Below are 23,496 nucleotides of genomic sequence, written 5' to 3' on the forward strand. Positions count from 1 at the left end.
ATAAGCTCAAAATGCCACCATGGATGATATATGACGATTTCTAGGGTTTAGAGGGATGGAGGCTGAAGATATTAGGGTTAGGTAATGAGATAAGGAGTTTAAATAGGGTCAAAGACCCTAAAATAGGGTTCTGATTTGACTAGAGTACGCCCAACATACATACGGTACGCCCAACATACTCCGGGGAACATTCGCGACCCTCCTGGTCAGTACGCCCAACGTACTACCTTCTTCGCTAGTACGCCCCATGTACTCGGCTAAGCCTGAAAACCATGAAACTTTTGAAGACCATAACTTCTTCGTTATAAGCCTGATTCCGACGATCCTTATATCCACGTAAAGGTGACGAGAAGCCCTACCCTTCTAACAACTCAAACCTTTCTTAAGACCTTATGAACAAAAATCCATTTTCCACAAAAGCCCGAACTACCACTTTACTAAAATCCCCCTAAGCTCTAAAACACGAACCGAACACCTGAATCACTTCTAATACATCACCAGCACCCAAATAGGCATAAATCTTACCTTCCCAATAGCCATAATCCTTATAATGAGACCTTCGAGCCACAACCTCAAACTAGGAGTCAATTTGGAACAGAGCGTTACATGATAGGTGTTAGCCTCATTAAACCTACTTATACTGGTGTCTTATAAAGCCTTCTACGTTGTAGGTGATCAAATACTTATTATTGGTTGGGATTGGATTAGGCCAATATACACAATTTCTTGAATATGGTTTCTTACGTGGGAGACATCAAGGAGTATATGTGGTCTTATACATAACCCTTTCTACTTTTGAGACCATGTTTTGGACCTAATAAATGGACCAAATTGGTTGTAAATCCATATAATCCAATATATTATAGTTCAAACCATTGATGTATCATGTCGCTTGTTGCTCTCATGTCTTATTAAAATCTTATATGTCTTGTATTCGTATAAACTCGGTTGTGTAATGTACAGCAAACTGATTTCCTCGAGTTCAGTTATGGTATTGTTAGTAGAGAATTTGATCATAATTATAGGGTAATAATTACACATTAATCAGAAACTTCACAAACCACTCTGGCACCATACATTTTCATCGTTCGTCCCTCTTATGATTGCAACACGTTTCTGCCCGTGCACGAAGCTTGTATGTAATAATGTTCACATGCCAATATTCTAAATGTGCATGATGTTAAAAATATTATTGACCTCCTATAGCTAGTCGAGAACGCCTTTAAGATCAAGATTCACAATGAAATTGGTTACCTTAGCCTTGATCCAATAGTCGCCTCCATAACCATTTTGCTTGCTTCTACCACGTCGATCATCAAAAAAATATCCCTCTTCATGAAAGAAATCATTCACATGGATCTATTGTTTGTTGTTAACAAGCGGTCGACTGCATCATGTAGCATCAATTTTACCACGATTGTGTTGGGGTTATCGTTGATTTCCCCCATGGTTGCCATTCTCATGATGTTCATGGTCATTGGACCACCTACAATCATGGTGCATAGTTCTTTAAGTTGTATAATGATATTATCAACTACATGCCATAAGTCCTCAACCAAGTGACCCCTACCATTTTAGGTTTGGTTGTTGGACTTCTTCAATGTTGCTTGTCTTGTGATGGTAACAAACTCTATAACTAAATGACAAAAGTATAATTTCTAGAGCTAATTGGAATTATAGAACAAGGAAAATGCTAGAGCTAAATGCTATAAGTATATATTCTAATTATTTAAGTTGATAAATCTTCCATGGAAAAAGCTAGAGCTAAATGAGCTTTGAAACATTGATTAGCTTAATTATGTTAATATAATATGTTCGGACAACTATGTTTACAAGCTTCCATTGTGACATATTATGAGTTAGATTAATGTCATATAAGATTTATTTATTAAAAGTAATGGGCTAATAAACTAATATGTTACGGTACCTCCGTACCTAATATATTTGTGAACTCGTAAGTCGTAACACAACACCACCCAATTTGAAAAACCAACTCGCAAAGAAAACATAACCCACAAATTTGTCATCGTCTCATATGACCATTTTCTTTGTTTGCCGGCCGAATAAAACTGCTTTAAGATGATACAGAAGAACCGTATGCTTATCAATTTCTTTAGTATCGGACAACCATGGACGTGTCTTTCAACTATTTTATAAGAAACATACAAAGTTATACGAATGACAACTAATACAAATCTATCGTTTATTTATTTCGAATCAAATAAATAACAAAATTGACATATAATAATTCAAAATAAAATATGACATTCATATTCTAGCATTATGTTGAATGTTCACCTTGAAAAAAGTCAAAAGAAAAGTCCCAATCAAGAAAAGGCACACAATTTAGATGGCTCCGGAAATTCAATTTTGACCATTGAGGGTCCAACACTCTTTGAAAAATATGCTCGTATTGTCTCCAATATTCTAAGTTGTCAACTCCTTCAATTCAACCCTAAATTATGCAACCTACTATCTCGAAGGATTCTAAAGCGTTGGTATGTCATAGCTACAGAATAGGGGTTGAATGGTCTTTTCTTATCTATCATGTATTTAATTTTATATCTATCTTATTTATGAATATTTTTGAATTGTATCTCATCAAATCCGTTATTTTTGATTATTTTGTTTCACATTCACTTATCGAACCGTATAACAGGTCTAAACAAATGTTTATAAGAAAATGTCAAATGGGTCATGAGCCGATTTTGATCGAAATGGGTTAGGTGGATTTAAAGCTAATGACTTGTAGATCCATCTCCAAAGTCCAAACAACTTCATACTTGTTTTAAAATTTAAAAGTTTTGGAGTTTGGAAATAACAAAAAAAAATTGTTTTTTTGAACGGCCAAATTTTATTAATTAAAAATTATCAAAAAGCTAACAAAACTTACAAACGAATTGAAAGACTAGGGTTTACAACCAAGCTCCCCAACTAATGCTAATCTTTCTATACCGATACACAAATGAATTATAAGAATATCATTTAATGAATTTCTTCTAACATTATTCCAACTAAAAAGGATGATGTTTCTAAAATTCCATAGAATCCATCATTTAGTCATGATAATTGATTTCAAAGCAAGCCTGTTTGTCATTGAAAGGTTAACTTAGTCATTGGCAACTTCACACAAAATAAGAAGATGCTTGGGATCTTCCATATTTGAATTACAAACACCACACACCACAAAAGGAACATCCATTCCTTTCGCATCCAAGTTTAGACGAGTAGACAATCTGTTGAGACGACAACTCCATTAAAATATATTGGTCATCCTTACGTGATAATTATTTCATTTGGTTGAAATAGTACCATCTAGGAGAGAGTTACCATCAATAATCATTCTAGCTTCGGAGACCATGAATTGATCATCTCCACCTATATCCTATACTTATATGTCCATGAAGTATGAAAGAGTACAACCAAGGACCAAATCGGTCATCTATTGTAGTTGTGCCAATATTGTCCCTTCATTAACCGACTCCAAGACCAATCAAACAATTTTCCATTCCATCTTTGACTGATTTTGCAACCAAAATCGGTATCAAATAAAAACAACCGATTAAATCTCACAATCAAAGGACAATTACAAATCCATCAATCTTTCCAGAAATAAGTAGACACCCCATCACCTACCTTTTCTTTTGATAGCATCTCGATCAATAAATCTGCAGTCATGTAATTGATTAATTGAACCAATAATACTCAATCAAACACATTTTATGTATTTATTATTTAATGACTTTTTTTTTGCCCTAAAAAACCTTGTTAGGGTTTGTGTTATCGACCAAACAAGAAGGGAAAAAGGAGAACAGAGAGATAGTGTGTTTAATTAGGTCTCTCCTCAAACACTTCTTATCTTTTCGCCAAAAGAGTGCAACCATAAATCATGCTTTAAGTCAAAACAACGAAAAAATGTTCAAAAATAAAAACAAACATAACAACTTATGTCTTAAGAATACGAAAAGCGACACCAATACATATTTCTTTTTATATACAACACTTTATGTTTTATAGAATTGTACAACACAATACTTTAATAAGCAATTGTTAGGCTGATGGGTGTGGTGTCACACTTGCTATAGTCCACATCAGCGCCACGTAGGATTTGCCACACTCTTTTTAATTTTTGTCATTTATATGACGTGGGTTGTCATACTTGCCATGTTATTTTTTTTAAAAAACAATTAATTGAAAATGGTTAAATTAATAATAATAATAATAATTATTATTATTATTATTATAATAATAATTAATAAAAATAAATCAATTTATCTTATATAAATAGGTTTTATACGTTCATTTATTATGCATAGAGATGGCAAAAATCCCCATACCCAATGGGGAACCCGAAACTCGCACCTGTTTTGACTGGGGAATCCCCAGGTTGACCGGGGATGGGGACGGGGATGGGGAATACCCGAATAAAAAAAGTGTGGATGGGGATGAGGATGGGGTTACCCTTAATCCCCGACCCTGGACCCGCCCCCGACATATATTAATATATATAAATAATACATAACATATATTTATAATATAGTTTATAATACATAAAATTTGATCTAAGTAACCTAACTCATTAGTAATTACTTGGTTGAAATTATACTTTTTGCTTTTTCTTTTATCTAATTTAAACTCGTGTATATATATTTTTTCTCTTTGGTTGATTTATTTTACCTTAAATATCAATCTGATAATTTTTTCTATTTGATTTTTCATATATGTATTTAAATTTGGTAGAAAATTTATTTATATTTTTTCTGCAATTTATGGGTACTTATATATTTTATAAAATCTTTAAACTTATGCTGGTGAAATTGAAATATAGAGTTTTTTCTTATGTAAAAGTTTGCATGTTAAAAGAGAAAAAGAAATCCTCGTTCCCCGTTGGGAATCCCCAGTCCCCGTTGGGGGTGGGGATGTTGGGGGTGGGGATGAGGGTTTATTTATATTCCTTGATAAGGATGGGGATGAGGATGGGATTGGAATGAGGATTCGAGGATGGGGATGGGGATTGGGGTCCCCTGTGTTCCCCGCCCCCATTGCCATCTCTAGTTATGCAATTTCTTGAAGTCCGATTTGAGGAGATATTTCAAAAAAGGTTTAACGGCGCAGCTTGTTGCCTGTTTGTCATCTCAGTCATTGTACGATAATAATTAAATGAACAATAAATGAATTATAAGATGTAGTTTTATAAGTCCGGTTGTCTTCTTCCTTCAACGACTGGAATGAGTTTTTTTTTCTGTAGATCCAAATTTCCAACCCTAATTAATATCCAAACCCCATACTTTTACTCTCTCTCATCGGTATATTTCCGCCGAGTTGCCGAGTCGAGCTCGGCATGCCGAGGGCTTGACCGAGTGTTCGCCGATCATACCGAATCCTTTCCCAAAGCCACACCGTTTAGTCTTATGTATGAAAAAAAAAATTATTATATACAAATCTATCAAAAATATCAAATGAACAAACTAAAAGGATCGAAGTGTCAAACGATCATAGCGGAGGGGGGGGGGACTTTTGATGTAAAGAAAAGGTTGTCCGCAAAAAGGGTATAAAAGAGAAAAACCAAATATTATGGGTCGTCGTTTTCTCATCCGCCAGCATTTACCCGCCAAAAACAAGAATGCGGGGCCCACCCCTTCCTTCCTTGTGTTCTGTTCAACATTGTCATCCGTTCCCGGGCATCGGACCGACCACCGCTATTTTCAAGGCATTGACATAAATACCCTCCACTAGTTTCCTATCCTACATCAGTAATTTCTAATAATATTATTATAAAATAAAGTTACAATAAATAGCAGATACAAACTTATCATAACAGTTTATTTCTAGATAATCAATATTTTTATCAATATAATATTTATGTTTAATTTGCAATAAAACTATATCCATAACCTCCAGAAACCTATTCATCGTTTTTCCTCGTTTTTTCATAAATTTTATATCTCTCCAAGTCTCCAACATTTCCTTATTAAAAAGAATTTAAAACTATAATAATATTTTTCATTGATATTCATTACAAATTATAAGTCATTTATGTCGTTGTAGAAATAAGCAGTTAATAGGTATCATTAAATGTGTGCATATTTAACAATTTTATTAATTTTAGAACAAAAAAGTTTATTTTATGTATCATTTTGTTTTGACCGATTAAATTAGGAGAAACTCTATCAAGGCATTAAATGAATTTATTGTTTTTCTCATAGAAGTGATTTAAAAATTTGCTAGATATGTAACAATTTTGCCTTTAGTTTTAGGCATTATTTACTAATTTAAAATTTCTACCAATATGAGTAATGATGAAAGCTTTGATTTACTTACAATATTATTAAGAATAGCCGTCCATTCTTGAAATCAAATTTGGTAGAGAAAACGAAAATACACAGATATAATTAAATTGGATTGCAGAAAAAAAGAGGAAGATTTTAGTAGATCTTTGAAAACATAATTATATTATCAGATGTGTGTATCCAAGGGCAATTACGTAATTTTAGTAGAGAAAGATCCGGTGGATCGAGGAGTAGGGGGCGTGATTCCAGAAATTTGCTGGGTCGCGTGTTCCCTGGGCCCCACACTCTCTACGTATTTCCCCGCCTTTACTTTTTTTTTTTTTTTGTCAGGAAAATTAAATTAAAAGAAAATACGTTATAAGAAGAAGTGAAGGCGCATTTTAATATTTATGTCTCAACGTCCATCCATCCATCCATCACCCCCGTTTGCGTAACCACCACCACCGCACCGATCAATTATCTGTTTATCTCATCTAACCTTTCTCTCTCTCTCTCTCTCTCTCTCTCTCTCTCTCTCTCCCTCTCTCTCTCATCACTCATGAACTCCAGGTATATTCTCCTTTTCAGATGGATTTTTGTTCTGGATTTGAGTTTTTGAAGTGATTCGAGTAATGATGTATAGATTGTTTGGTTTGTGAATTTGCAGGATCGATTGAAGTTTTCGCGGTGGTTGTCGTTGAGGTAATTTTCGATTTGTGCGTTGTTTTGTTAACTGATTGATTGCTTTGGTTTTCGTGTAATTGATGATGTAAGTAGATTCATCATCTGGTTATAAGTTACAATACTTTGTGTTACGTTTGGTTTTTTGTTTCAATTCTGAATTTTGTTTGAGTTTACTGTTTGATTTGTTGTTTTTACTATGAGAAGTTTTCGATCATGTACTTTCTTTTCGTAGTGCGAGTTTTATGTGTTTTTGAGATTTATCATGTAGTGGTTTTCTGTGGATTTCCGGGAGTTGGAAGGAGTGCTGGATTGGTGTTGAATCCAGTAGGTAAGATAGTTCGTTGGTGAATGTTTTCGACTTGATGAAGGGCTTACGCTTGGAAATTTTGAAGGTTGAGGACGTGACTGTTAGGATTCTAATTTCTAGGGTTCATATCTGGGTTTTGGCTCAAGAAATCATACATGGATAAGAATCATAGGAGATATGTATGTGCGCCTGTTTAGCCTTCCTTAATTAAATAGATATTTCATTAAAGTATTCTACTGGAACTAATCATCATTTTGGTTTATAATCAAGATTTCATAGTTGTAGACTTGATCATCAATCTCTCTTTTTGTAGTTGAATATATGCTGCAAATATAGATTCTTGTCACTTGTTGGTGTCCCCCTCATCCAACTTGTGTATTTAACCCAATAAAGATGATCATGACGCCCATTTGTTGCAAGTTTATTCCTTGCTTGTTAGTTCTGTGTCAATGTAGTGCTGTGTATCACACTATTAAGGCACATGGAATAGTTGCTTTTTAGTGGAGTCGTCACTTTGTAAGTAACTGGCCGTTGTTGTTCATCCAAAATTGTGAATTTTGGCTTGACTTGGGTAAATTTACTCCCACAAAATTTCAACATCTGTCTTGTTGCCTCACTTGATTGAATAACAACTGTCTTTTTATGTTGATAAGCATTCATTCTTTAGGAACCAATAAAATACATCATTGTGTACAAATTGGAAACATACATTATTGCTCCCATTCTTAGCTTGGTATCCTTTTAAGTTCTTTATATCATATATCACTATTCTTGATTGGAAACATATTCTCTGAAGTAGTGTGGGAATCTTATGTTATTGGGTGCATAAATTTGTTGTATAGTGTAAAGGGCATTACTTTTGGTGGCATTGGCAACTTGTAGCATTCCAAAATCTAATTCTTTTTTCCATTATTCTTTTATAGGTGGATTGTCTTTGTATAAATCATTTAAAGAACATGTTGGGAGGAAGTAACAGCAATTCATTAATCCCTGTCTTTGTTGATGAGAACCTTTTCCAATACCCTTCAAACACATCAAACCAATTGCAACTATTTGGAAATGGTAAATTTCTATCCTTCTAAAACAAGATTCAAAAATTCTTTATTTTTCAAACTTATTGACATTCATCTGATCTTTTTGAATTTCCATATTGTCAGTTGCATGTAATGTTGATCAAGTAAATTATTCAGCAAGAGATCAAAATAGTCCTGTTTTTCGACCCAACAAACGACCAAGGGAAACTGAGGCTAATAACCTTATGCAGAAAAAGCTTCAGATTTCATTGAATCATAGTTTTTATAATGAGGATATTAACCCCCCTTCAACCATCCCAAACCCACACCATGTATCAACTGGTTTAAAGTTATCATATGATGATGAGGAACGCAACTCTTCCATCACTTCAGCAAGTGCAAGTATGACATTAGCACCATCAATCATGTCTTCTTTTGGTGATAGCATCACAACTGAACTTGATCGACACAAAGATGAATTTGAAAGATACATTATGATCCAGGTACTATTTCCTTGGGACCAAATATTGAAAATTGCATTTCTCTGTTCCTACTGAAAAAAAAAGACGTAAATGCCCTCTTGTTCTTCATCATTGATACCTTGAAACCTTTTCTAGTTAATGCAACCCCAGTGATCTGTCATGTATAGATATGGGCAAAATAGTCATTTGACATGTGTTAGGGACTCAAAGCAACAGCTTGTACTGCGTTTTGGATGGCATGACCTTGCAATTTTTTTTATTGCTGCCAAAAAGGTGGGGCATTATCCCACTCTCGGATTTTTGTAAATGCAAAAGACGTAAATGCCCTCCTTGTTCTAGAAAACTTTTTTAGTCCCTTCCAGGTCTTGTCACAAATGCTGTTATCATATAAGGTGAAAATAATAAATTGATACGGGTTTTTGGTTAACCCATGTAAAAAGAGTATTTTACCCTTTTTATGATATTTGATAGATTATTTGGGTCATTTCACATGTGTTGGCCAATGAAACCATAGGGGCATTTTTTCAACACAAAGTGGACGAAACACTTAATTTACTATAATAATATGAGTCTGTACATTATTTGTGTATTAACCCTTTTTGGAAATTAACAATAACAGGAAGAAAACATGTTGAAAGGGATGAGGGACATAAGGCAGAGACACATGGCTTCATTCTTGGCTGCCATAGAGAAAGGGGTAGCCAATAAAGTACGCGAGAAAGAACACGAGATCCAAACCATAAACCGCAAAAACAAAGAACTTGTGGAAAGAATAAAACACGTGGCAAATGAAGCTCAAAATTGGCACTACAGAGCAAAGTACAACGAGTCCATGGTTAACATATTGAAAACAAACCTCCACCAAGCACTTGCTCAAGGAAATGATAACCAAATCAAAGAAGGATTTGGAGACACGGATCTTGAAAACGATAATGATGCGGTATCATCTATGGATCCTAAAAACCATACTACTACTACTTGCAAGGCATGCAGAACAAAAGAGGTGTCGGTTTTGGTAATGCCATGTAGACACCTGAGTTTGTGTAAAGATTGTGATAGTTTTACAAGTGTGTGTCCCGTTTGCCAGGTAGTTAAAACTGTTAGTGTGGAAGTCTACCTGTCGTGAAAGGAGAAACTTTTAACTTATAAAATGAAAAAAAATCATCCACACATATAACCTTTGTTTATTTGTTTATTTGTATATCGAGTGTTCTGGTATATATATGCGTTTAACAGAAACTTATATATATATATATATATATATATATATATATATATATATATATATATATATATATATATATATATATATATATATATATATATATATATATATATATATATATATATATATATATATATTCAAATGATCCTTAACATGTTGAAGAAATATTATTTCTTTCATCTCTACACAATAGACACACCTCTTCAACATAAGCCTCTCACTCTCTCATGACGTTTTGTTTTTTCAACTTCTTTTGGTCAAGAGCTTCTTGACATATCTCATCTATGGTACCAACAATGATGAATAATTATTTACTTATTTCGAGGATGAACCTAAATACATTGATCGGTACTGGCACTTGGAATGAATCGAAGGACCAACAGATGACCCTGAACTTGGGATCGTCTTTATTGAAGATAAAGATGCAGGATCTTCTTCTGGTTAATAAAGAAACACCTCGGTCACTATGAATTCCTTGACGCAATAATTGATTTGGCTTAAAGATCCAAGAAGGCTTTAGAAGATACGAGGAACAAGATTATCAGAGAGATTGAATGATGGCTAGCTGTACGAATTGGGTAATATAAATCAAGGACTTTATGATTGATTATCCGTGGTCCAACAAAAGTCACATAGGGGGAGATTGTTACTCTACCAAAAAAAGGACCATATTGAACCATCCCACAAACCTTCCATTTCAAGTAGCCGAAGATGGAAGATGTGTATGCCAAAAGACATCCATTTATAGAATCTTTTAGTTGACTTTTAGTTTTACTTTGTAATAGGACAACTTTAGAAGATATGACAATATCTTTTGTCAACGTAGAAATCAAATATTCTTTTATATTTTTGTTCCTACTCATCTTTCTACTCACCAGATCAAAACAAGTATTCAAACCAAGAGAATGATTAAAAGAAAAAAAAAAAGATTTGAAAAACCTCAACTTTTTAGAACAAGTCCGAAGTCCGAGTCAAATAACAATGATTTGAAGCACTTCTTTTTACACTATTTCGAAAACCCAAGGACTCAATCGTATGGATATGTAAAATACAAGATTTCCAATCCTAGCAGGAAAATGAGGGAAGGGATACTCAATTTAAAGTGAGTAAACAGAATTCCATACTCGATCTCATAGATACGTATAGAATTCTGCGGAAAACCATATTCGATGAAAGTCCTATGTACGGCTTGGAGGGAGATCTTTCATATCTTTATAGATCCACCCTACCATATGGAGTAAAAAAGCCAAAATAAGTGATTTTAGCACTTATAAAAAGAAAACCGATTCTTGAACCTTTTTCACGCTCATGTCACGTCGAGGTATTGTAGAAGAAAAAACTGCAAAATCAGATCCAATTTATCGTAATCGATTAGTTAACATGTTGGTTAACCGTATTCTGAAACATGGGAAAAAAATCATTGGTTTATCAAATTATCTATCGAGTCGTGAAAAAGATTCAAAGACAGAAACAAATCCAGTATTGTTCATGTGATTATTTTATATAAACAGGAACAAAACATAGAAATATATTTAATTTATATTTGTCAACGTACTATTTGTAAAAAGAAACAAGAGTAAATTACAGTTTTGGTCCTTATGGTTTGTCAGATTCGTACTTTCAGTCTAACTTTTGAAAGTTCGACAAGATGTATCCCTGAGGTTTAAAGAAATTGCATTGCACACCCTTAGTTCTTTAAAAAGATCATTTTACCCTTATATATATATATATATATATATATATATATATATATATATATATATATATATATATACACACACACACACACACACACAATTGTTTAATTCATTTATATTTTTCCGGTTATATTTTATTTTATTGATTTATATTTTTTTATGATTTAAATCTTTTTGAAATTTTATTCGAATATATTTTTTAATGTTTTTTTGTTTATATTTTTTTGACGTTTTTTTAAAAACATTTATTGTCTTTATTTTGATGCTTTGTTCGAATATATTTTTTAATGTTTTGTATTTTTTTATATTTTTGTAAAGCTTTTTATAAAATTTTTTATATAAAAAATATAAAAAACTTTTTTAAATGTGAATATGATTAACACATATTCGGTAAAAAAATTATTTATTTGAATAGGGTTATTGTATACACTAACTGGAATTCGAAACGAGTGTCAATGACTTCGAGTTCAGTTTATTTAGTTTTGAAAATTTTTTAACAATTTTATTTCGAACAACTAATGCTAATCAAAATTCATATAACTCACACACATGTGTCAACGTTTTCGAGTTTATTTTTTATTTTTAGAAATTTTGTTCATTTTTGAGTTATATAGTTTCCAATTAGCAATTATATAACTTGAAACACGTTTTCGAATTTCGGTTAGCCTATATATTAATATTCTTGCCTTAGTTATTTGTTTTCATTAGAACTCATATATATATATATATATATATATATATATATATATATATATATATATATATATATATATATATATATATATATATATATATTTGAGACATGGGGACACGATTTTAGCAACTCAAAAATAAAAAATAAAACAAGTAAAATGCAAAATAAAAGGAAAATTCTGAAATAAATTTTTAAATCTTATTTTCGTTGTTTAATTTATCAAAAAAAAAAATTAGCGTTTTTTTTTTCAAAATATATGTAAAATATTCTAATAGAATATCACGCTGTAAATAATCAAATTGAATTTTTAGAATGTTAGAATATTTAATATTCTGCTAAAATTGGTAAATATGTTAAAATATTCTAATATTCTACCATAATTAATAGATTTGTTAGAATATTATAATATTTTGTTAGAATTTTTTAAATATGTATAGTTTAATATTCTACTAGAATATTCTACTATTTTAAAAATTCGATTTGAATATTTACAGAATAATATTCTATTAGAATATTCGTATATTTGGAAAAAACGATAATTTTTTTATTTACTTTTTATTTCTTTTATTTATTATTATTATTTTTTTTTATTTTGATAATATAAATGACAAAAATATTATTTAAAAAAATTCTAAAAGTTTCATTTATTTTGCATTTTAAAAATATTTTTTTATCTCCAAAATAAACGGCTAGGATTACGTCCCCATTTCTCACAAAATATGATGATTTCAGATGAGCTAACCTTATATATATATATATATATATATATATATATATATATATATATATATATATATATATATATATATATACACACGCACACACACACACAAAGGTAAAATAGTCTTTATAAATGGATTAAAGATGTGCAGTGAAATTTCTTTAAACCATAAGGATAGATCTTGTTAAATTTTCGAAGATTAGACTGAAATTACGAATCTAACCAAACTATAAGGACCAAAACTGTAATTTACTCAAGAAACTATATTATCTCTAAAATACCATACCACCTTAGTGTATAAATAGGTTATCGTAGGATAACTAAATACTTGTCCATAATGCATGCAATTTCAATTCAACAACGTTTGTCTACAATGTTTTAAAAACCGATTTGAACCGGCCGGTCAAACCGGTTGGACTGGAAGCTAGAGAAAGAAGCGTTTCATCTAACACCGGTTTTATGTCTATTTATAAACTGAACCAGCCGTTTTTTTCAAAAATCCGGTTGAACCAGTTATATTAAACCGTTTAAACCGGTAAAATTAAAAAAAAAACACATACAAATGAACCATTTTTATACAAAACCTAGTTTTTTTTCACATCAATTTTAGATTTTTTTTTTTGAGTAAAAACACATCATATATAAAGTTTTTTTAATACGTTTGTATTCATCAAAAACTGTATTTTGTTTATGTATTATACTTTATTTTATTTTTAATGTTTTTAATGTGCATTTTTAAGGTAATTTGTAGATGTCTACATATATGTAGAAAAATAGGTAAAAAAAATGAAAATTACAAAAACCGGTTGAACCGGAAACCGGTTACCATACCGGTTCAACCGGAAAATCAGTCACCATACCGATTCAACTAAAAATTCGGTTGAACCGAAAACCGGTAACCATATCGGTTTAACTAAAAAACCAGTTTTTAAAACATTGTTTCTCTCTCAAATACTTTTCTTCTTATGGTTCTTAAGTTATTTAACACTCTTTGCTGATTTATTTTGCACTTGTTAATCATTATATAACAAAACTAACTCTTTATGTATGTTATTGGTCTTTGTTTGTCGGTTCTTGTCTTGTAATTTGTTTCCATATAAAGCTCTTGTAGCATCATTCAACTTTCTAGACTTCCTCATATGTAGTATACATATCTCCCTATTCTAATAAATGAATAAATTTATTTTCTTATTGACAAGTGTTATAATATTAAAAATATTTATTAATATTATGTAACCTATGATACTACATGTCAATCTATTAATTCTTCATTTCAAATTTTGAATTTTAAATTTTCTACTCCAATTACATTAAATTAATAATTGATTTTTCATTTTAGATTTTAAATTTCACATTCTAATTACATTAAATTAATAACAATAAAATAAAAAGTTACATAAATTTAATATATATTATAAGGTGATATAATTTCATGTATTTATTTAAATCAACGATTATAATTTTATATAACTAAAAAATATCTCTTAATTAATATTTTTTTTGAAATAATTGATTAATAATTTTGAGTTTTTATTATGAAAGTTTAATTAATTTTATAACCGTGGTTCTCACGGGTTATAAACTAGTATGTTAATAAACTACTAACTAGTATCTTTCTAGCGATATACTTGGTAAGTGCAACATCAGTGTTTTTGTGTTTTTGAGGTATGAACTTGTTGCTACCCGAAAATAGTGTATTAAAATTTTTGAATTAAATTTAATAACAATTATATGTAAAATTAGAAAGGAAAGAAATGTCCTTAGAGACCCAAATGGTAACAAATTCAAACTTAGAGACGAAATGGTTATAAAAAAAGTTGGAATAGGAGTCCATTTTGGAAAAAATGGTTAGAACAAAACAATATATCCCTTACAATTTCGCTATGGTTAGAAAAAAAATAGAAGTCATCCTAAAAGAAAAGTTATAATTGTTGCTTGTGTTACAGTCATTATAATCAAAGGATGGTCTAACACCAACTGCTCTAAAAAACATGCCAGTGACGACACTATAATCTTCTATGTCTAATTCTTATTGTGGCAATCCCTCAATCTAAAAAAAAACACAAAAAGACGATTTGTTGTGGTATGCGTGTTGGCAAATTATCCAAGTCGGATATGGCAAGATGGCATGTTCTGTCTAGATCATACATTACTTGGAGTGTTTTCCAAGGTTTCAGATTTTTCCTTAAGCTATAAAGAATCCTTTATATGGAAATTATGTTTGATTACATTTAGAAATCCTAGTTATATTCTGATGTGTTTTCTGTTCAACATATATAGTTGATAAGATCCTGTAATCGATTATTCATATTGGAGTTTTGAGTCAGTTTTACTTCAATAAAATTACATGCAAGTTAGGCATCATATTTTATTGTTTTCTGTTGTGCTTTTTAATTGGTATCAGAGCAACTCACATTGTGTGGTGAACCTAAGCCTACAAACCAAAGCCTTGCGTTAGAAGGTGAATTTGCAACAAAAGAAAGAAGTTCTCATGTTCGATTTCTGTTCTCCTGAATTTGCGACAGAAGAGGAACCTTTTCCTGATTTTTTCTGTTCGTATGGAAACCAAAGACCTACCATCTATTTTTTCTTATTCGAGATCAGAGAGAGAACTCATATGGGGAACCTGATAAAAAAACAAATCAGTGAACAATCAATTTCCTTTTCTTGTAGTGGGTTTCACGAGTTGGATCACTCGATAATAGCAGAACCATTCACCTTGAGCCAGTTATCAAGAAATGTTGATCAACAATTTGACAGGTAAGGAAGGATCGAAAATCAATATGTGATGACAGGAGGAAAATAATCATAGCCACCGATGAAGGAATCAACTTCATTAATTTTTTATAGTGTCCAACCCTTATGACTACAAATTACACCATCTGGAGGATGCACATGGGGGTGTTATTCTGGATTCATAGTGTCTGAGATATGATTGATCTTGGACTAGATGACATGAAGACGAACAACATTGTGAAAGGGTTATTGTTTCATTTGATTCCGGAAGACTTAATCCTTCCAATCGGTAATCTAAAAACTAGAAAAGAGATGTAGGATGCAATAAAAACATGAAATCTGAGGGCTGATCGAGTAAAGGAAGCAAGTCTCCAAACGTTGACTATAGAGTTCGAGAATATAAATATGCACGACACCGACTCAATAGATGATTTTGCTGCAAAAATATCGAGATTTGCTTCAAAATCTACCTCGCTAGGAGAAGTAATGACAGAATAGAAACTTGTGAAGAAGTTTCTTACGAGCCTTCCTAGACGATTTGTTTACATTGTAGCAACTCTTGAACAAGTCTTGGATCTTAAGACGATAGGATTTGAAGACGTGGTTGGTCACTTAAAAGCCTATGAAGAAAGAATCAAGGGAGAAGATAAAGAATCCGAAACACAAGCAAAGCTACTCTATTCGAAAACTGAATCATCCAACAGAAACAACGAGCCATCAAGAGGTAGAGGTCGAGGTTCAAATTATCAAGGTAGAGGACAAGGTCGGGGTAACACACAAGCTCACAGTCACTTAGAATCCTCTAAAAATTATAAAGATCAAAAGCAAAAGGGAAAAATGCAAACAAAGAGATCTCTCAAACATCCAATGTTACCGGTGTGATAAATACAGACACTTCGCTTCAAGATACCCGGATCGAACCAAAAACCATGAGGCAAACCTTAATGAGACACACGAAGGAGATACAAATCATAAATAAGGGACATTCTTTATGATGAATACAATTCAAGAAACGATGTTCTTGAACGAAGAAAAATATATCCCTCCAAAAATTGTAGAAAAAGATGATGAAGATGAAATTTGGTACTTAGACAATGGTATGAGCAACCACATGACCGACAACCACTCATATTTTAGGAAGCGAGGTGAAAAAACAAAAGTCTAAAATTGGAAAAAGCTTTATATGGTCTTCGACAATCTCCAAGAAAATGGAATTTGAAGCTTAATAATACTTTGAAAAATATGGGTTTTCAACGATGCATGCAAGAAAATGTGGTTTATATAAATGTTTCAAATGGAGAATATGTAATTGTTGTGGTTTATATAGATGATTTATTCGTCACGAGAACAAGTCTAGAGTTTATAAATCAATTCAAGAAATTAATGGCATTGCAATTTGAAATGTCAGACCTTGGAGAACTAACTTGCTACTTGGGTATTGAAGTATTGCAAGAAAACGGTTGTGTAAAGGTAAAGCAAGAGAGTTATATCATGAAAATTCTAAAAGAATAAGGTATGGAAGACTGTAATTCAACTCAATGTCTTATGGAACCGGGACTAAAACTGTCTAAAGCTGAAGATGAACCTAAAGTTGAAGCTACCCATTATCAGAAACTAGTGGGTTGCTTACGATATCTCTTGCACACACATCCAGATTTAGCATATTCGAATGGAGTAGTTAGCCGTTATATGCAAAGTCGAAGAGAATCTCATACACGTGCTATTAAGAAAATTCTTTGTTACTTGCGTGGTACAACATCTTTTGGGATAATATATAAACGAAGTAAAAATATGAGCTTGCTAGTATACATTGATAACAATCATAAGATGATGGTTGAAGTACAATAAGACATGTTTTCTACCTTGGTGACTCACCTAACACTTGGTGCTCCTAGAAGCAAGGCACAATAGCATTATCTTCGTGTGAAGTTGAGTTCATGGCAACTAATACAGCTGCATGTCAGGCAGTTTGGTTATAAGAGAGTTGTTAGATGAGCTGACAGGAATGAAGAAACATAAGGTGTTGATTCGAATAGTCAACAAATCAACAATTGCATTGTCAAAGAACCATGTATTTCATGGAAGAAGCAAACATATTCAAGTTTGTTATCACTTCATTCGAGAGCGAGTTGAAAACGAATAAGTGATGGTTGAACATGTTTTCAGGGACAAGCAATGTGCATATCCATTTACGAAGGTCTTAGCTCGGATAAGGTTCACATAGATAAGATCGTTGCTTGGCATGCAAGAATTACCCTCGACTTAGAAATTCATGGGGTGATTGTTGGTGAATTATTTGAGTCAGATATGGCAAGATGGCGTGTTTTGTCCAAATCATACATTACTTGGAGTGTTGTCCAAGGTTCTAGAGTTTTCCTTAAGCCACAAGGAATTATTTACATGGAAAATTTTGTTTGATTACATTTAGGAATCCTAGTTATATTCTGATTTGTTTTCTGTTTAACATATATAATTGACAAGATCATGTAATTGATTACAATTTTACTTCAATAAAATTACATGCGAGTTAAACATCATACTTTACTGTTTTCTGTTGTGCTTTTAATGCCAACATTCCTCGACTAGTCGATGTGATGTCGAAGTATGGAGACTTGATTTTGAGAGTTTTCGAATTTATTCACTCTCAACGAACTCAAAACTTCCTCGACACAAAGACTATTGTATATATTGACACTGATATTGTCGAACCATAGCTCGTCTAACAACCAATAATGGCCGCGTATGTTTATAGAAAAATATACATGCTCAACATTAATAAATACAAAAATTAGATATATTTGATTGTCTAACCATTTCTAAAACAAAATAATAAGAAACAACTTTGGTTCAACTTAAAAATGGCACAAGAAGGTTTTGTCAGGCAGTTGTCACTCTTAAATCGAGAACTGAAGCTCTTAAATCACAAAGTACTCCAAACCCCAAGAGCATCTAGCCAGCTACTACGTGCCTAAGAAGATCAATAATATGCACATTATTGAACCCCAAACATCTTCTTAAAATGGAAAGAACAACTAATGGTTCTTAATTCAATGGGGTCAGTTACACAAATGTCATTTAAAGGGCTTTTTTTTTCTTAAAGAGGATGCCTTCAATACTTTCCATTATAAGACACCATTACCTTGTGAAGGAACCTGCAAGTTCTTGCAACAGAAAGCCATGCTCCTATCTCTGTGGTAAAGTACTCCTCTTATACTAAGCTTTAATCGATCATCTTCGTCTTTTCATACCACGCTAGCTAGTAGGAATATGTCACTAACTTCTCATTTAGTGGCATGAAAGTGACTAGGTATCTATAGTTTAATGAGCAAAAACTGAGGCTTACCTTTTTTTTTTTTTTTTTTTTTTTTTCTTTCCTGTAAACTTATAAAGTTTAACTGTTTTTCACCACGATCAGATTCTTTAAAAGAAATATGATCGTGCAAAACAGCACAAGAAATTTTTTAAGCCCAAAGCAATAGAATAATTCAATAAACTCAAAATAAAAAATGGTTGTCATATACACAAGAACAGCTTGCTCACACACTCGAGGTCCATGGGTGGTTTTGGCTAGGAATCGGCTACGTTCTTGAAACCTCGTATATATTATGAGCAAAAGGCAAAAGAAAAAAGAACATATATTGATTTTTCGAGGTATCTAAATTAAAGGTGGTGTTACGTTAATTGGCTATAGATTAATTAAGGCTTCAAATCAAATGAAATTATCACCGGCCATAATTAGAACGAAACTTATAACTACTTAGTCACTAGCTAGCCTCTAATCCGCAACATGTTCTTCGGCTTGCATTGTATGAGTGTGTTAACTTAAGAAGGCTTCTCCGAACCAAGCTCCTGAATCATCACTGTGGGTTCATTACCCGAAGCCTTTGATTTCTCTCCTTGGTTCTGTTGACTTGGTGGTGAATGAGCCCACTGAAACAAGAATCAAATTCACGTACTAAGTTCATGATAATCATCATATGTATGTATGTATATGTGTGTGTGTGTGTGTTTGTTATTAACTAGGTTGTTTCCTTAAATATATGTACACTCATAGAACGCATACATTTTTGGCTGCTGTACTAAAGGCTAGCTTATGAGAAATGTTGGGATGCTGTGTCTTCAGCCTTATGATCTCTTCTCTGATAATGCACATAGTCATGAGTTGAAGCATAGTTACATGTATCTACCCAAAAATTATAAACTTAAATGAGTACTACTATACTTGATGAATTTGTTATATGCGGATGGAGCACGTTGCCTCTTTTCCGGGGCTGCAAACAAAATCATAATTGAGCTCATCAGGAAGATACAGTAATATTTGAAGTAATTTAAATGATGACAGTGTTTTCCTTTATCAGGATATGGGTATATGGGGCTTGTGTGTGGAAAGACACATTGTTTTATCATGTCGGAAAGGTAATTAAAGACTAGTTCTTAATGTATATAAATAAGATTTAAGTAAATTTTACGCTTGTTGACAACATGGTTAACTAAAACAAGATCATCTTCGTTGTCTTCATCTGATGAGGATGTTGAGATGAGAGGGGAAGAGCTACGCTTGCTCACTGGTGGTTTAGCTACTTCTTCGTCTTCTTTACAAACTTCCACCGTTGGCTTCATTTGAGAGAAGCAGATTTCATAAAACCGATACTATGCAGCATACATATGATAAAGATAGTATAATATACTGAAAGAAAATGAAAAAAAAAACACACACCTCTTCTTGGTTATTAATAGAAGGAAGCAGATGAAGAGGAAGAAAAGAGGATCTCATCATGTTCACTGAAAGGAGACCTGCGCAATGGCCACACTTGACTGTAACCACCATGGATAAGCAGCTACATGGTACACTAACCTGTAGACATATAGATACAATATAAATTGTCATGTGGGGAATGAGAATAAATAAAAACTCAAACGGAATAGAAATGCCACAGCTAGTAAACACTAATTTGGTTTAGTTAACATGCATAGGGGTTTACCAGCAAAACAGTGGTGCAGAACCCACATTGAACATAGCAAATTTGTTCTTGCTGAAGGTCAAAGAGATGGCTTAATGTTGACATTTCCTAGATAGAGAAGATAGAGAGATAGAGATGTGAACGTGAAGGATGGATGGTGTACTTGAATAAACACGAACATATATATATATATATATATATATATATATATATATATATATATATATATATATATATATATATATATATATATATATATATATATATATATATATATATATATATATATATATGAGAAAAGTGAATATGTGGTTGTCACGTATATAATATTAGATATAGAACTATCAAAAATGACTTCTTTTTGATTAAATACATAAATTTTTTTATTGTTAGCTTCTTCCTATTGCTTTTGAGTTCATATTATGTCCGATTTAATAATTTATCCTCAACATTTATGTATTTCAAATGTTTTGTTTATATTAGACTTCTAGTAGGTTTTATAATTTTCTTTGGCACCTACCATATATACATCATATGTACATTTGCATGGTTTTTTTGGATGTGCTATGAAAAAAAGTTTATTGGGTTTTTAATGAATAACCCGTAAGAACCACAATTATAAAATTATTTAAACTTTCATATTAAAAAATCAAAACTATTAATCAATTACTTTAAATAAATTATTATTTAAGAGATATTTTTATAGTTATATATAATTATAATAATTGATTTAAATAAATACATGAAGTTATACTACCGTATAATTTGTTTTAATTTTATTTTATTTGTTAATCTAATGTTATTAATTTAATACAATTAAAGTAAAAAAAAAATTAAAATTAAAATTTAATGTAATTAGGATGGAAAATTTAAAATTTAAAATTAATAATTAATATGTTGACAAATGACATTATATGAGACATATAATATTAATCAGGACTTTTAATATATTGGCACTTTTAATATATATATATATATATATATATATATATATATATATATATATATATATATATATATATATATATATATATATATATATATGAGACCAACAAACTTTTTATCTATATTAAATTTAGGTATCAAATTTCATACGTATGTAGATACATATATCTTAAGATAATTGCAAAAAAAAAATTACATGCATGTATTTATGGACATTTTTTTTTGAAAATGTATATTTGCACAAAAAATATGAATATGCATTAAAATGCATTTTTTTGAAAAAAATCTTTTTTTAAATCTTAATTTTGAAAGATAAGGTATATTTTTACTTATTTGGAAAAAAAAATATTTTATTTATTTATTTTTACTTTTTTTATTTTTTTTTTAAATTTTAAATCAGTAAAGATGTTCCTTACATTTCGAAATTAGTAACTAAAAAAATTCAAAAAAAAATGCATTTTAAAGCATATTCATAATTTTTTTTGTGTATATGCTTATTTAAAAAAAACATATTTATTACTTCTATATGTATACATAAGAGTAAGCATATACATATACATATGAATAAATATATGCATATGAATATGCATATGCATATACATATACATATGGATATGCGTAAGAATAAATATATACGCATATGATAATTAAATACATATGATTATGTTTCTGCGTATACATATACATATACATATACATATACATATACATATACATATACATATACATAAGTATATGCATAAGAATAAATATATGCATAAGAACAAGTATATGCATATAAATAAGTAGATGCATATGGATATGCATATGCATAAGAATAAGTATATGCATACAAATATGAATAAATATATAGATATGCATATAAATAAGTATTTGCGTATGAATAAAAATAAGTATATGCATATGCATATGTATATATACATATACTTATTAATATACATATACATATTCATTTTCTAAATTAAAGTAAGCAACCCAAACATTTAGCTTCTCTGGCTCTTCTCTTATTTTAATTGTCCTCAAAGCCCTAAACAACACAATCAAGTAGCAACAATGTAAATTTACATAATTTAAATAATATTTGATATGAACTATGAAGAACATTTATACCTTTCAGCCATTAATCGACCCTTTTCAACTTCATTCAACGAGAGAAAAATGTCATGTATTTTATCCAGATAAAGCTGCTATTTGGAGAGCTTCTTATCATCTTCTCATAATCATCAACCGTTCTTGGAACATTTTTCTGCAATAGTCTCTCCCCTACAACCCTAATTTCTAGTTCCTTGTTTACAAAAAATTAAAAATTACGATATTGCCCTTCAGAAAGAGAATGGAGAGATTATTAGCTTATTGTCACACCCCAAAACCGGAACGGCGGAAACGTTCTGGGGTGGATGACGTCATGTCAAGTATCACAACACATGCATATAGTAATCAAAGTACAACAAAACATTGCATTAATAGTAATAATTTTACATGGTTACATTACATAGTGTCAAAGTAATACAAGCAACATATATAAAGTGCAGCAAGGTACTTAGGCCATCTTCATCAGCAGCTACGGGGATGTACCTGTCTAATTGCTTACCTGAGATTACAAGTTATTTGAAAAGCGAGTATCAGCATTTTTACAAATGCTGGTGAGTTCATAAGCATTTAGTGTCATTTAGTCAAATAACTTTAATAAGTAGTAGTTTAAGTGCTTTCAGTGCTTCAGTGTCCTTTCCAGAAAATCCTATATTTTCTTTAAATAAGCAGC

The 23,496-nt window shown here is 31.3% G+C and overlaps 2 protein-coding genes across 9 annotated transcripts; one reads left to right on the plus strand and one right to left on the minus strand.

The window, feature by feature from the left end:
• The first annotated feature begins 6,678 nt into the window (after positions 1-6,678).
• On the plus strand, positions 6,679-9,973 carry LOC145091993 (BOI-related E3 ubiquitin-protein ligase 1-like). Of its 8 annotated transcripts, none has more exons than XM_079029856.1 (7): positions 6,679-6,839; positions 6,937-6,971; positions 7,222-7,281; positions 7,346-7,471; positions 8,180-8,322; positions 8,418-8,776; positions 9,375-9,973. In XM_079029856.1, exons 5-7 carry the CDS (start codon positions 8,217-8,219, stop codon positions 9,879-9,881), a joined length of 972 nt encoding a protein of 323 aa, XP_078885982.1. In that variant the 5' UTR covers positions 6,679-6,839; positions 6,937-6,971; positions 7,222-7,281; positions 7,346-7,471; positions 8,180-8,216; the 3' UTR covers positions 9,882-9,973. The 8 variants fall into 8 exon arrangements, with proteins under 8 accessions (XP_078885982.1, XP_078885978.1, XP_078885981.1 ...); XM_079029852.1 differs by having other exon boundaries at positions 7,346-7,439; positions 8,184-8,322; XM_079029855.1 differs by having other exon boundaries at positions 7,222-7,471.
• A 9,476-nt stretch (positions 9,974-19,449) lies between these two features.
• On the minus strand, positions 19,450-20,937 carry INO (Plant-specific transcription factor YABBY family protein). The gene is made up of 6 exons (XM_079032594.1): positions 20,811-20,937; positions 20,546-20,683; positions 20,298-20,442; positions 20,051-20,099; positions 19,892-19,967; positions 19,450-19,758 (listed from the first exon to the last, which is right to left on the minus strand). Exons 1-6 carry the CDS (start codon positions 20,892-20,894, stop codon positions 19,651-19,653), a joined length of 600 nt encoding a protein of 199 aa, XP_078888720.1. The 5' UTR covers positions 20,895-20,937; the 3' UTR covers positions 19,450-19,650.
• Positions 20,938-23,496: the final 2,559 nt, after the last annotated feature.

The sequence above is a fragment of the Lactuca serriola genome, chromosome 3 (genome assembly GCF_051521515.1).
Source record: "Lactuca serriola cultivar US96UC23 chromosome 3, Lser_US96UC23_V15, whole genome shotgun sequence".
Lineage (NCBI taxonomy): Eukaryota > Viridiplantae > Streptophyta > Magnoliopsida > Asterales > Asteraceae > Lactuca > Lactuca serriola.